The 12135-nt window shown below is 41.9% G+C and overlaps 1 protein-coding gene across 1 annotated transcript in view; it reads right to left on the reverse strand.

Annotated features, from left to right (window-relative positions):
* Nucleotides 1-10917: 10917 nt before the first annotated feature.
* Nucleotides 10918-12135, reverse strand: part of CFAP47 (cilia and flagella associated protein 47) — a 258402-nt gene continuing 257184 nt past the window's right edge. Inside the window, exon 64 of the mRNA XM_038154900.1 lies at nucleotides 10918-11527. Within this exon, the coding sequence (XP_038010828.1) occupies nucleotides 11306-11527 (222 nt within the window). The 3' untranslated portion in view covers nucleotides 10918-11305. The remainder of the gene's footprint in view (nucleotides 11528-12135) is intronic.

Raw genomic sequence — 12135 nt, forward strand, 5'->3', positions numbered from 1 at the left:
AGCTATTTCTGTTTCTTATTAATTAGGAGAAGTACCAAATGCAGAGCAAAGATGCCTTGCTCAGAGGTTAGAGATTCCCTTCCCTGTGGCTTCCCTGGGAAGGGAATGGTCCCAGACACCCAATTATCTCGATGACACACATGCCCTGTTAGAAACCTCTCATCACCAATGAATTAGGATCAGCTGCCCTCGTGAACACTTTACCTGTTACATCAAGGGTACCTATGGAGTGGCTGCTCAGCCATTAAAATTGGCGTGGCCACCATGGCTTAAAATCAAGGAGTTTTGGCTGCATTTCAGAGCACATCTTTGTCTTGAACTTTGAAAGCTGCAGTGTCCATGATCCTTGTTCAGCCCTGAATAAAGACTCATGCAAAGACGTGCAGAAAGATGAGGGTCTCAGCTGGTGTTAAATTAGCAGAGCAGAGTGCCCCATCTGCCATTGAAATACAGCTGCATGGTGCAAAGTGACAAACACTTGGTGGCTGCTTCCTCTGACAAATGTCCACAGGATTTCAATCACCAAAAAAACAAAAAGAAAACCAAAAACCTGTCCCGTCCATATGGCTGTAATTCACTGGCCATTAATCTCCCAGTGTTTACATGTTGATTCACCCAGAGTCCAATCGTAGCCTGTAGCTGTCAAGCCACTGCTTGGAGAAAAAACAGGACTGGTCCTGCACTCCCAAGGACTGCAAGCAGTAAATGAGTGCGAGGCCATGAGTCAGACATGTTCTCAAGCCATAAGAACCCTGTCATTTTTACCAGCTTCCCCCAAGCCTGCCTCGACTCCCAAAGGGATCCTCCCAGTCGCTCTTCCTCCGCTTCACTTGTAGATGTCACTTAACAGGGACTGAGGAGGAAGAGATTCAGCTCCACCCCATTTATCTCCTTCACAATCAGGCAGTTAACTGAAACACAGGGGCTTGCAGGTTTTTTCTGATAAGGAGAAATTGATGATGCAAAGGGCATCTGTAACATGGAATCCAATTTTCCTGAAGACAACAGCAGAGAAGATATCAGGTACTCACTCCCTGTTTCAGCAGAACTCCCACCCCCAAGGACTCCCTCCACACTGCCCAGCCAACCAAGCTCTCCTATCACCATTTGCCATGTCATGCTTTTCAGTTCTTGAGCTGTGCAAAGGAAGGCTCAGATCAGATATTTGGGGAAATTTCTTCCCAAAAGGGTAAAGTACCCCAACAGGCTGCACCTGGGCAGTTGATTTTCCCTGCAGGTATCTCAAAGACATGAAGATGTGGCACTCAAGGTTTCGTGGTGAACTTGGCAGGGTTGGGTTACTGATTCCAACCTCAATAATTCTGTAACTCTCCATGGTTTATGGGCTCTCCTCAGCCAGGTGTGCCTTTAGTGTGAAGCCCCTTTAACACAGAGTAATGGTGGCACTGCATAAAATTAGGGTTTTTTTACAGTTACTTCATAAATTAAGGATAATGGTTCTTCCTGTCCCCTGAATTCCAGCTTTAACAGGTTTCCCATTTGCAGTCAGGTGCTGGCCAGTCATGTGAGCTCAGCAGTTGCAGCCCAGCTCGTACATGAGGCAAATTGCTCCACAGCAGCCTGTGTTTCTTCAGTGGGGTTTTGTAGGAGGGAACCACACATGCACAACCCTTTTCTGCCTCTCTCTTCTCAGAACTCTTCCACATTTTTCCTCAACCTCTTCAGAAACCGAGTTTGGGTTTCTTTTCTTAAAGTTTCAGTCCTTTCAAAATGGAAATTGTTCAGGGACTGTGAGGGGGAAAGTAGGCAGACACCTGTTAAGTCTCCCAACTCAGACCTCTCCAACCTCAGACCTTTTTTTTCTATATTGCTAGTTGGTTTGCAAGCTAAACAATTGCATTTTAGATGCTTGGAAACATATCTAGCTTGCCAGAAGAGCTGATCAGCATGTGACCCAGTGTTTTTCCCAGCAGCAAAAATCAGGTGCAGCTCAGGCCCCTTCTTAAGGCATAATAGGCCGTGTCACCAAAGGTGTTTTACCAACAAGCAAAATGTAATTACCACTTTTCAAAAGCTGAAATTCTTCTTTGGCATCGTTTGACCTTCTAATGAGAATAAATATGTTAGTAAACATTGCATTCTTTGGAGATAACAGTCAAAGTATTAAGCACTTGCTGGTAGGAGTAAATTTAAGCACTTGCAAAGGGGGTGTCTGTACTCTTAGTGTCAGTGGTTTCCTACCTACTATTCAGGACAATTTATTTTATAATTAAATTATATGAGGATATGGGGTTATTTTTTCTTATGTGACACTGAAAAGTGAAACACTCATCAAATCCCCCAAAAACCTGGGTACTGAATTCTGACAAACTCCAGGGTGGCTCCATTTCTTCCCTGCAGTGTGAAACCATGCCTATGACCTGCACGCCTCCCCCAGGCAGAAACTACTACAAGATGACTCCAGGCATGGACCTCTCCAGCACCCACAGCTGATGATCATCTCCACTGGCCACAATAATTAGTTGATGGAGTAATTAACTGGGAGCCACATAATCAATGCCAGATGTTGTGGAGTTGTTTCATTTTGGATTGCTACTGGGTTCCCAAACTTATAATCCTGAGTGTTTTCCCCAGGGAAGGCCAAACTCTCCATCACCCAGTCAGAGCAGCTCCTTCAGTTCTTCCAGCTCAAGGCTGGGGCTGCGTTGCCTCACCAGCCACACACCATCACTGCTGGTTGGACTTGGGTGAGATTGGAAATTATTGGTCAGGTTTCTATTTCCCTGTGCATCTTTCTCAAGGAGATGTTTCTGCCTTAGGAAGAAGCACAGAAATGCGTCAGAGTTGGTGTATTTACGTGCTAGTGTTTAGATCCAAGTGACATTTATAAAGGAGAACAGTGAGGGATGGGTGGAGGTATTGTGCAAGTGCTGTGGTGGCTTTCTGGGGAGAAAGCTCTGTGGCTTCTTCAGGTTCTACTGAACATTGCAGAGTGGAGATTTCTCTTTTTTCACTTATTTAAATGATGATCATTTTCTGCTGATGAGTTCAACATCAGGTTTGTTTGGTTTTTTTTCATGTTGCCTTCAGACTATATTAAAAATGGTACATTTTCACTGGTTGTGAACTACTCTCATAGACATGGTTATACAGTGTGGCAGGATATGGCCTGCTAAATTCATGGTGATTTGGGCTCTAGTTATGCTGTATACTCACTGCAAATTAACAAATGCTGTGGAACGTTGTTGGGGAACTGATTTGTTCTTAGCACCCTGACTGTCTACGGGCCCTCAAAGACATTGATAGAGGTTTGTCAGACACAGGTGTGTTTGATTTAATGGGGAGGGGAGCATTTGTTGTTTTAATTGCATCTCTTCAACATTGTGAGTGCAGTGTGGTTTCTTTTGAGCCAGCAGCTGGTGGTGTGACACTGTTAATGAGCTTTCCCTCTTGGGGGCCATTGGTTCTTCCTGCACCCTCATCCTTCCTGCTCTCCTCACCACCCAGCACTCTCTCTGTCTCCTTCTCTGGACCTGCCATGGTGTTGCTCTGCAGTTAAGGAATTCTCTGCCTTCTCTGCTTTACAGCCAGAATCACAACACTCCTCTCTAGGTGCTGTTCCTTGGTGATACAGGTTTTATTTTGTTTCTATCAGTTCTATTTTAACTGCTTGGTAGTCATTTCTTTTTATTGTTGGACAATTTCTTTGGCTGATTTTCCCTGATGGACTGCTGGGATCTGCACTGTTTCTTCCCCTAGTTTTACCATAATTTTTCATACTTCTTACATTGTGACAGGGACACTTGTCATGGGGTTGACAGTCCTGGCAGATGCCTGTGACTGGCTCAAGTGCTCCTCAACACCTGCTGAATTTTTTCCTCCTGTTTTTAGTTTAAATACTCCCCCATAACCTTGTCTGCTTTCTGTGCCAGTTGACTTCTCCTACTTTCCTTAAGGTGGAACTATTCCTCATTTACAAACTTCCTCTCTTCCCAAATAATTCTGCTGAAGCCCTCACATTCATGTTTTTTCTTCTTCATGCTGCTTTTTATTCATTAATTCAGACACCGATAATCTATCTGATTCAGTTGTTCATTCTCTCTATTAATAATCAAGTAATTTATTTTCTTTTACATTTTGAAAAGTGATAGGAGCTGCACCCAACCATCATTCTCAATGCACCAGATGATGGGTAAAACCTTCCAAGAGCAACATCAAAATTCAGAATCAGCTATCATGAGCAAGCTAAGTAAGCTAAATGCAAATTTCCTCTTTGTAATTTATTCCTTTTAACACAGACCTGGAGAAAGGTGCGGAGATAATTTGCAGCCTACTCTGAAAGTTAAGATAAGGATTATATCAGACCACAAACAGATTATATTTAAAGCAGTGGGACCCCCAGGGGCAAATCCCCCAGCTGTTCCCTCTTGTTTACAGCAGCACAGCTCTGGCTCCAGCACTGCAGCTGAAGCCTCACAGCACGAGGGGAGGGAGCTCCAGGGCAGACTTTTGTCCTCTCTGGTGTCTCAATTCCAGCCACCTCCCACCATGAAACTCGGGCACTTTGACTTCTGTGACCTGCAAATGACCAAGCAGCTGCTGCAGATGTTGAAGCCCTCATTAATGGCATTTTTTAATGAGCCAGTCCAATGTTCCTGCAGCTGATTTGTGTTTCAGTACAGCGACGTGTCATCTAGCAATCAATTCCTCATATGGCAGTGATCACAGCCACTGTGTCTAGATTCTGTTCTCTGAAGGAAAGGAAGTTTCCTTAGGAAATATTTCTATACAATAAGATTTCTTTACCATGAGGATTCAATTTTGTAGCTGTGAGCTCGCTTGTCTCCGTCTCCCCTTCACACTCTCTGTGTAATTTAGATTCAGGTTCAATAGGAACTGCTTCAAAATGATTAACTGGTAGCAAGCACAAGAAAGCTCACACCTAGGCAGGGTAGCCTTGTTTTTGATTTGAGTTGTCTTTTTTTCCCCTTTTATTATTGTTTACTTATTTTTTTAAATAGCAAACATTAAGACACAAATGAGGCAATGATAAATGGAATGGAAGTACCAACTAGCACTAGCCATGTGGCTGCATGGCTCAGAACAGCATTTTAAAGTCAAAAGTTTTACATTTGAATGCAACAGTTCATGCCAGGAGCAATGCAAGGCTAAGTCAGTGCTGTTCCCATATTTACCATGTGTTTAACCCAACACTCACGTGTATGCTCTGAACTCAGGAGCACACACCTGACTGCCTGCACATCCAGCTGGGCTTTCCACTGCAGTTACACAAATACGTGTCTATTTAACATTTCAAGGAATAAAAATAATCACTATTTTATTCTTACTTTAGGTGTGTATTTGTTAACTCTGTAACCCACCACACACTGCAGAGAGCTCTTGCTAAGTGGAGTTACTGGGCTGGCACTACAATTTGTTAACACAGTGGGTTTGGATTTGTTTTCTCCATTGATGTTGAACAGTCAGAAATGTCTCGGATTGCTGACAGGAGTCCCCAGTACACCAAATGCTGTATCCCAGAGGTCAGTCAGGATGTTTATGTGGGAGTTGATCAATTGTCCAGTTCTGGAGTTCTCAGGGACACAGCCCTGCTGGTGTGAGTCTGGAGAAGCCAGAGGAACAATCAGAGGAATGAAGCATTTCTCAGGTACAGAGAGGCTGAGGAGCTGGGGCTGTTCCACACGGAAGAGGCTCCAGGGAGACCTTGTGCTTCAGCACTCAAAGGGCACCTACATGAAAGATGGAGACAGGCTTTTTAACGGGGCCTGTTGCAGCAGGACAAAGGGTAATGGTTCTGAACTAAAAGAGGTTTAGACTGGATAAAGGGGAGAAATCTTTTACAAAGAGGGTGGTGAAACACAAGAACAGGCTGTCCAGAGAGGAGGTAGATGACAGTGTCTGGAAACATTCGAGGTCAGGTTAAATGGGGCTGTGAGCAAAGTGATCCAGTTGAAGATGTCCCTGTTCGTGGAAGGGATGACCTTTAGATGACCTTCACGTGTCCCTTCCAACCCAAACGGTTCTATGATTCTGTGGTACTTAAACCTAAACAATATTAGAACAATGCATTCTACACTCACCAAAGAATGTGCAAGTTTCACCCCTTACCCTGAAGCCTGTTTGCTTACTAATAGATCATCAGGAATCCTTCTTTTCCTAGGCTAGTTTCTTCACAATTAAAACCTGTCTTCTGAGATGCTTCTTTTAGAGAAGCCTGTGGGTGTGTGGGTGGAGGAAATTGTCTTACGCATTTTTTGGTTTTTTGTTGTTGTTTTGTTTGGGTTTGTTTTTTGTTGATTTTTTTTTAATGACAATTGCAGGTTTCATTGATTTGCTTTGCCCTTCAGTGTTATATATATGAAAACACTGAGGACTGAAAGAGATGTGGAGTCAGGACACAGCCACCCTTCCCTCTCAGGCTGACAATACCAGGCCTGTGGGCTGTGGCAAAGGCACCTGGATACCTGTTCCACTGGGTCTTTGATTTTCATACAGACTGGTAAATTGGATCTCATCTGATGAATATCAACACTATCCATTTAATAAGTAGAAGGATTTTCCTTTGTTGCCTTACCCTTCTTGATACCTCTGAGTTAATTTTGTCACTGAAGGCTTGTGCCAGACGGGTTTGTTGGCATCTGCTGTGTACTGCATGGTGGGATGAGCAGTGAGCTGCCAGGTCTTCCACTGATAGGTTTGTCTGATTTTTTACCAGGAGAAGCTGGGTACTTTGGAAAGGAAAGGAAGTTAGTCATGGAAAAATGAGGGAAATAAAAGGTCAAAGACTGTCCTTGCCCCACGTCTTTTGTTCCCCAGCCACCAAGCAGTGAATTTCAGACACATTTCTGTGCAGTGACCTTGGCATCGATTCCTGCCATGACTTAACCACACTGGCATCATGCCATGGTCTCAAAATGTAAAATACCCTTCTACAGGAAATCTGACACTACCAGTATTACAATAACTGCAGTAAAGTAAACTGTAGAAAAATATGTTTCATGACAGTGGAAGCAGAAAAGCTGGTAGATGAATTGGATTCCTTTTCAGATGAATCTTCTATGGATCAGTAGGTTTATTCAGAGTTACTTAAAAAGCAGTTAACATTCCATTAGCAACAAACTGTGATCTGTGTCAGCAGTAAAGCACTGTTCAGTCATTTATTTTAGAATGAGCAGTCACTGCAGGGAGAAATAAAATTATGAAACGCTTCACAAGCAAATAAATAGTAAGGCAAAGCCAAGGATTTTCTCTCTTATTCTAAATATTAAGCCTTCCTCCTAGGAATATCTATTAATATACAGCAATTCTTTCCCCAATGTTTGCTATGTGCAGGGTGAGTCAGGACTTTCTGTATCTCCTGCTAGTTTGGGGTTGTTATCAAAGAGGGAAAAAGTGCATGCTGAGATTTGGCTGCTGCTATGGTATTTTACCAAAGTAAGAGCTCTGTTGGTTCAGCACTTTGTCCTCTGCTAATCTGGCTTCAGTCCCAAAGAGCTGCATGGAAAGAATCCCTTTCCTTGCAGCAGGAATGGATAGGGCTCAGTGCCCCGAGGGCTCTTTCCCTGATCATCATTCCCTCCCGTGCACACAGCAGCCTCATCTCCCCCTCCTCCCGACTCACAAAACCTGCGCTGGCACAGCAGTTAATGCCTGGCTCCTATTATTCTTGATGGGCAGTTTTGATATTTCCAAACCTTTTTATATCTTGTAAGAGAGGTCAGGTACAAAGCAGCCTTTGAGCGTCACTGATGCCACTGAGCCAGACACGAGCAGAACAAAAACGACTGAGATCTGTGCAGAGCCCTCTCCAAGCTGAGCTGCCAATGGCAGCCACCCTAAAGACATCTCCACGTTACCCTGGTGTCCTTCTCCTGGGTGCCAAATAAAGCTCGGCCACACATCAAACAGTCAGAGGGTCGATTGCCTGGTAGTGCTTTGGAGCCACTGCTCTGAGGTACAATCCTGCAGCCCCAGGGCAGACTGTCCCCACTACTGGACATGTCACATGAAACCAGGAGCTCAACAGCTGCAAAAGCTCCACTGCACCTTAACAAATTTAAATGCAGACCTCATTCCCAAAATAACCGGTTCTGTGCTGCACAACAGTGATGCCTGGTAAGGTTTTAGTCCTTGTTTTAATCACTCTGATAGATGGATCATCATAGTGAGGCACAGAGAGAGACAGCAGGAAGAAACATAAATCAGCACATGGTGACTACACTGGTTAGACAATCAGCATTTCTGCCAAGGCGCTGACAAGACATGCACAGCTGACCTGTGTCTGGCATGTAAGACTGTGAGTAAAACATTTGGCCGTAAATGCCATATTAACTTTGAAAAACTTCTTGTGTTTTATGAATTAGGTATTTCTATAAATCAAAACATACAAATGGGGTCAGTGGAAGTAATTTTCAATCACTAATTGATACTAGCATTGAGAAATTAGGGAGCTATTACTTACAGTAATAACCAGTACCTCCTCATTTCCCTGAGATTCTGCTGTGCCTACACAGAATAATGTGAAGGGAAAAACTCCTTTTTTCATCCTTTTCAGAAGAAAAGGATCCTGATGGGTATTCTAATGTGGAGAAACAAAGTTTTGGGGTTTTTTCCTACCAGTTTCTGATAGTGGCTGTTCTGATGTGGCATGAGAGCACAGAAATCATTGTGAGGGCATCTTCCAAAGCCATAACGTGAGGCTGTGCTCATTCTCTCCCACTGCCTTTTCAGATTATGATAACGAATAGTAATTTAGAATTAATTCAAAGCTAAATGATTTGGGCTGCTTTTTTCAGATCTGAGCCCTGACTGCAACAGTTGTGTTTAGCTCTATCTACAAGGGCTGAATTGCTCTGAGAATTACACTTTTAGGCTGTAGAGGGATTGTGAGCTTGCCCAGCTCTTCTGAAGCTCACATTTAATGGTGAGTCCAAAAGCCTTGAAGTAAAAACTGAAAGTAAAAAAAAAAAACAAAACAAAACAAAAAAACCCCAGCATTTTGTAATCTGTAATCTTTTTCCCATGTGAGACCTTTCTTTCCAGGAGCTGAAACACTAATATTTTCAAAATGGCTCAATAATTCTATTAAAAAGGAGGAAGCAAGTAATGAGTGGAAGTTATCATTCTGGAAATCTTCCAGTGCTGCTGCTTAGAAACTGTTTTAAGAGATATACTTGGAATTAGTCCTTGCATTTCAAATAATACAGTCACCTCAGCAGTGGAAGTGCAAATTATCAAGCTAAGTAGCAAAAATGAATTTATTTTTAACAGTTTATTCAGTCACTGTAATCCATAAGTGCATGCAGATGTTATGTAAAACACTGTGTATGGTACAGCCCCACAGCTAAGATGGTCTTTCCTTAAATCCTCTTTGCAAGTGTATTCTTCATATCAGAAGAAATATGCTTAGTTCTGTTTAAACTGTAAGAAATTAGAAAAATACATTTTTAATATTAGGTCCAAATTCAATTGACAATGGCATATCTTGCATGGCTCAGAAGCGACCTTGCACACATTGAATAAAGCCCCATAATTTTGTCCTGCAAGCACAGATTATGCATTCATCCCTTTTAAAATAGGTGATATAAATGGTTCCTTTGAAAACACCCCTCTGGTACTATTTTATTGCTCATTTTCCCATGGATGTTTAAAATGTTTAGATGTATGACAGAATTTGAAATCTAATACATATAGCAGCAAGTGCAGGCAAGTAAATCAGGCATAATATTTTGGAGTGAGCACCATGTAATTTTTAAGTGATTCACCTCTACACCACATGCTTATCCATTTCTGGGAGAATTAGAAAATTTTCTGCATCTTGCAAAAATGTGGCCTTTTAAATAGGAAAGCATAACTTTAAAGGAGTGAAACAAGGATAAAAACACTTTTACAAAAAGAGATTGCCAATGAAATAAGTCCTGAAACCATTGCTGGTCCATAACTTCTGATTTCTTATGGTCAGATAAACATTTACTTCATTTATATATGCAGATAGAGCCTTCCTATGAAACCCAGCTGCATTTGTGGCCTCAGCAGCCTTTAAGATAAATATTGCAACAGCCTCTTTCTCAGTGTCTTCTAGAGATATCAGTATGGACAGCATCTTTCCAGTGTTGTGCACTGAATTTATAAAGCTGATGTTATTCTCACTGCACATTACCTGGTTCCAGACCAAAATGGGGCACCCTGCATTCAGAAGAGGTATTAAACATCACCATTGCTGTTTTATGTGCTCCCAGCATTTTCTGTAATAGCTTCTCCAAAAATGTGAGGCACAAACAAACTCCTCGAGCACATGGCAGTAAAGAGCTTTACTGGGGCTCATTTGCACTGACCTACAGGGGTTCTTCTCAGGCTCCCCATTCCCAAGCAGCAGTGCTTGCTCTGCACTGCAGCCAAGGCCCTCAGCCTGTGCCAAGCCATCTTTCTGTCAAAGTACATTTTGCCAGCAAAATAAAGGCACAAATACCATTTATGTTCTGTTAGCAAAATCAGGAAAAACTATCTCAATGAAGAAAGGGGTCAGAAGTTACCCATCCAATGATCTTACAAAGCACGTCTGCATAGGTCTCATTTTCCACATTGTATCAGGAGCAGAGAAAGCCTGAATTCCCATCTAAAGAATGGAAATAGGAACACACTAGGAATGGCACCTCTGATTTGTTTATTCTAGGAAAAAAGGAAATCCTGTCTTCATTCCTCACTGAATTCTCATAGCCTTCTATGTGTCAATATTCTAAAGCACTCTATAAAATATACCTGACAGAAAACTACTGCAGCAGGACATTTTATTTCACTTCTGTGCTATGTATAATTATCAAATATTGGAAATGTTACAAAGAAAACAAGATTTTGGTTTTCATACACAGCAAAGATGTCCTAATTAATGAAATTTGCCAAAGCAAGAAGAGGCAAGGATTTTCTTGTGGAAGTGAACAAGGATTGTTTTTTCTTGCCTGGTTTGCATGGTTGTAATGTGCTGAACATCACACAGAATGTTCACTGAAACTTCCTATTACAGTCTTATTAAACCAGCATACTTTACAAAGCAAAGCATTAGTCTGAGTTACCCAATCTTCAGATATAATTTTTTTAAACTGAAAGCTTTTTCTCTGAACTTGCTGACATCTGTATGACATAAATAAATTGTAAGGCATCTAAAATCCATTACAGAAAATCAGGAATATTTCTAGGGCTCCAGTGCACTGAATCTTCCATACAGAACATACAATCCATGCGTACCATATCTGTTTAAAAAAATCAACAAACCACATGTTCTTTTTATCTGCAGAATTTATTTGCCCTCTCACCAAAAATTAACAGATTATAACCTTTTCTGTCTATTCCTAAGGACCAGAGGCGCTCCTTTGAAGGGTGAGGATGCTCCCGTGGTTATGAGTTTCAGATTCTCGCGTATGAAGTTGCGCTGTCGGACTGTGAACGATCCTGTGTAGCTGCTGGTGCACACCACTTTTGCTGCCACTGCAGGTGGTGCAGTCTGTGGAGGAAGTCCATTGATGATGTATGTCCACCGCATTGATTGTGTCTGAAAACAATCAACAGAGAAAGGAAAAAAAAAATCAGTGATCAAATACCTTGAAAATTGTGTCAGTAATTTAAGATGCAACACTGGTTTCAAAAGATTTTTGTTCTTTTCCATGTAATGCAGTGGAATAACACAGAATGAGAATTGCACTCCTGGAACAAAGAACTGAAATCACATCCAGCTTTATTCAGGACCAGGCATAACAAAGATGAGAAATTTACCTTCCCTGGCTGATCTAAAATCTCTTTTTTATCTAAAAATCCCAGAGCTCTGTATGTTTTTCAAAGAGCTCTGTATGTTTCTCAAAGGTGATTACTGCTTACTACAACATAAATGCCTCAAGTTTGTAGCACAGGATTCACTTGCAGCTCTGCCATCTGCAACAATGGTAATATCAAATGGTGGGATTTTCACATTAAACAATGAACAAAACTGAGACAAAAGGATTCAGAATATGCACAAGAGAATTGAAGCTTCATGTTGGAATCACTAGTTTGAGGCACATTCATGTGGATTGGAAATGACACTCCTCATTTGCTCTCTGTTTGTAACTGGTCTCTAGGAATGGAACATGCCTTTCCATGTCATGTCTTGTAATGCTTGAATAC

This window comes from Motacilla alba, chromosome 1 (genome assembly GCF_015832195.1).
Source record: "Motacilla alba alba isolate MOTALB_02 chromosome 1, Motacilla_alba_V1.0_pri, whole genome shotgun sequence".
NCBI lineage: Eukaryota > Metazoa > Chordata > Aves > Passeriformes > Motacillidae > Motacilla > Motacilla alba.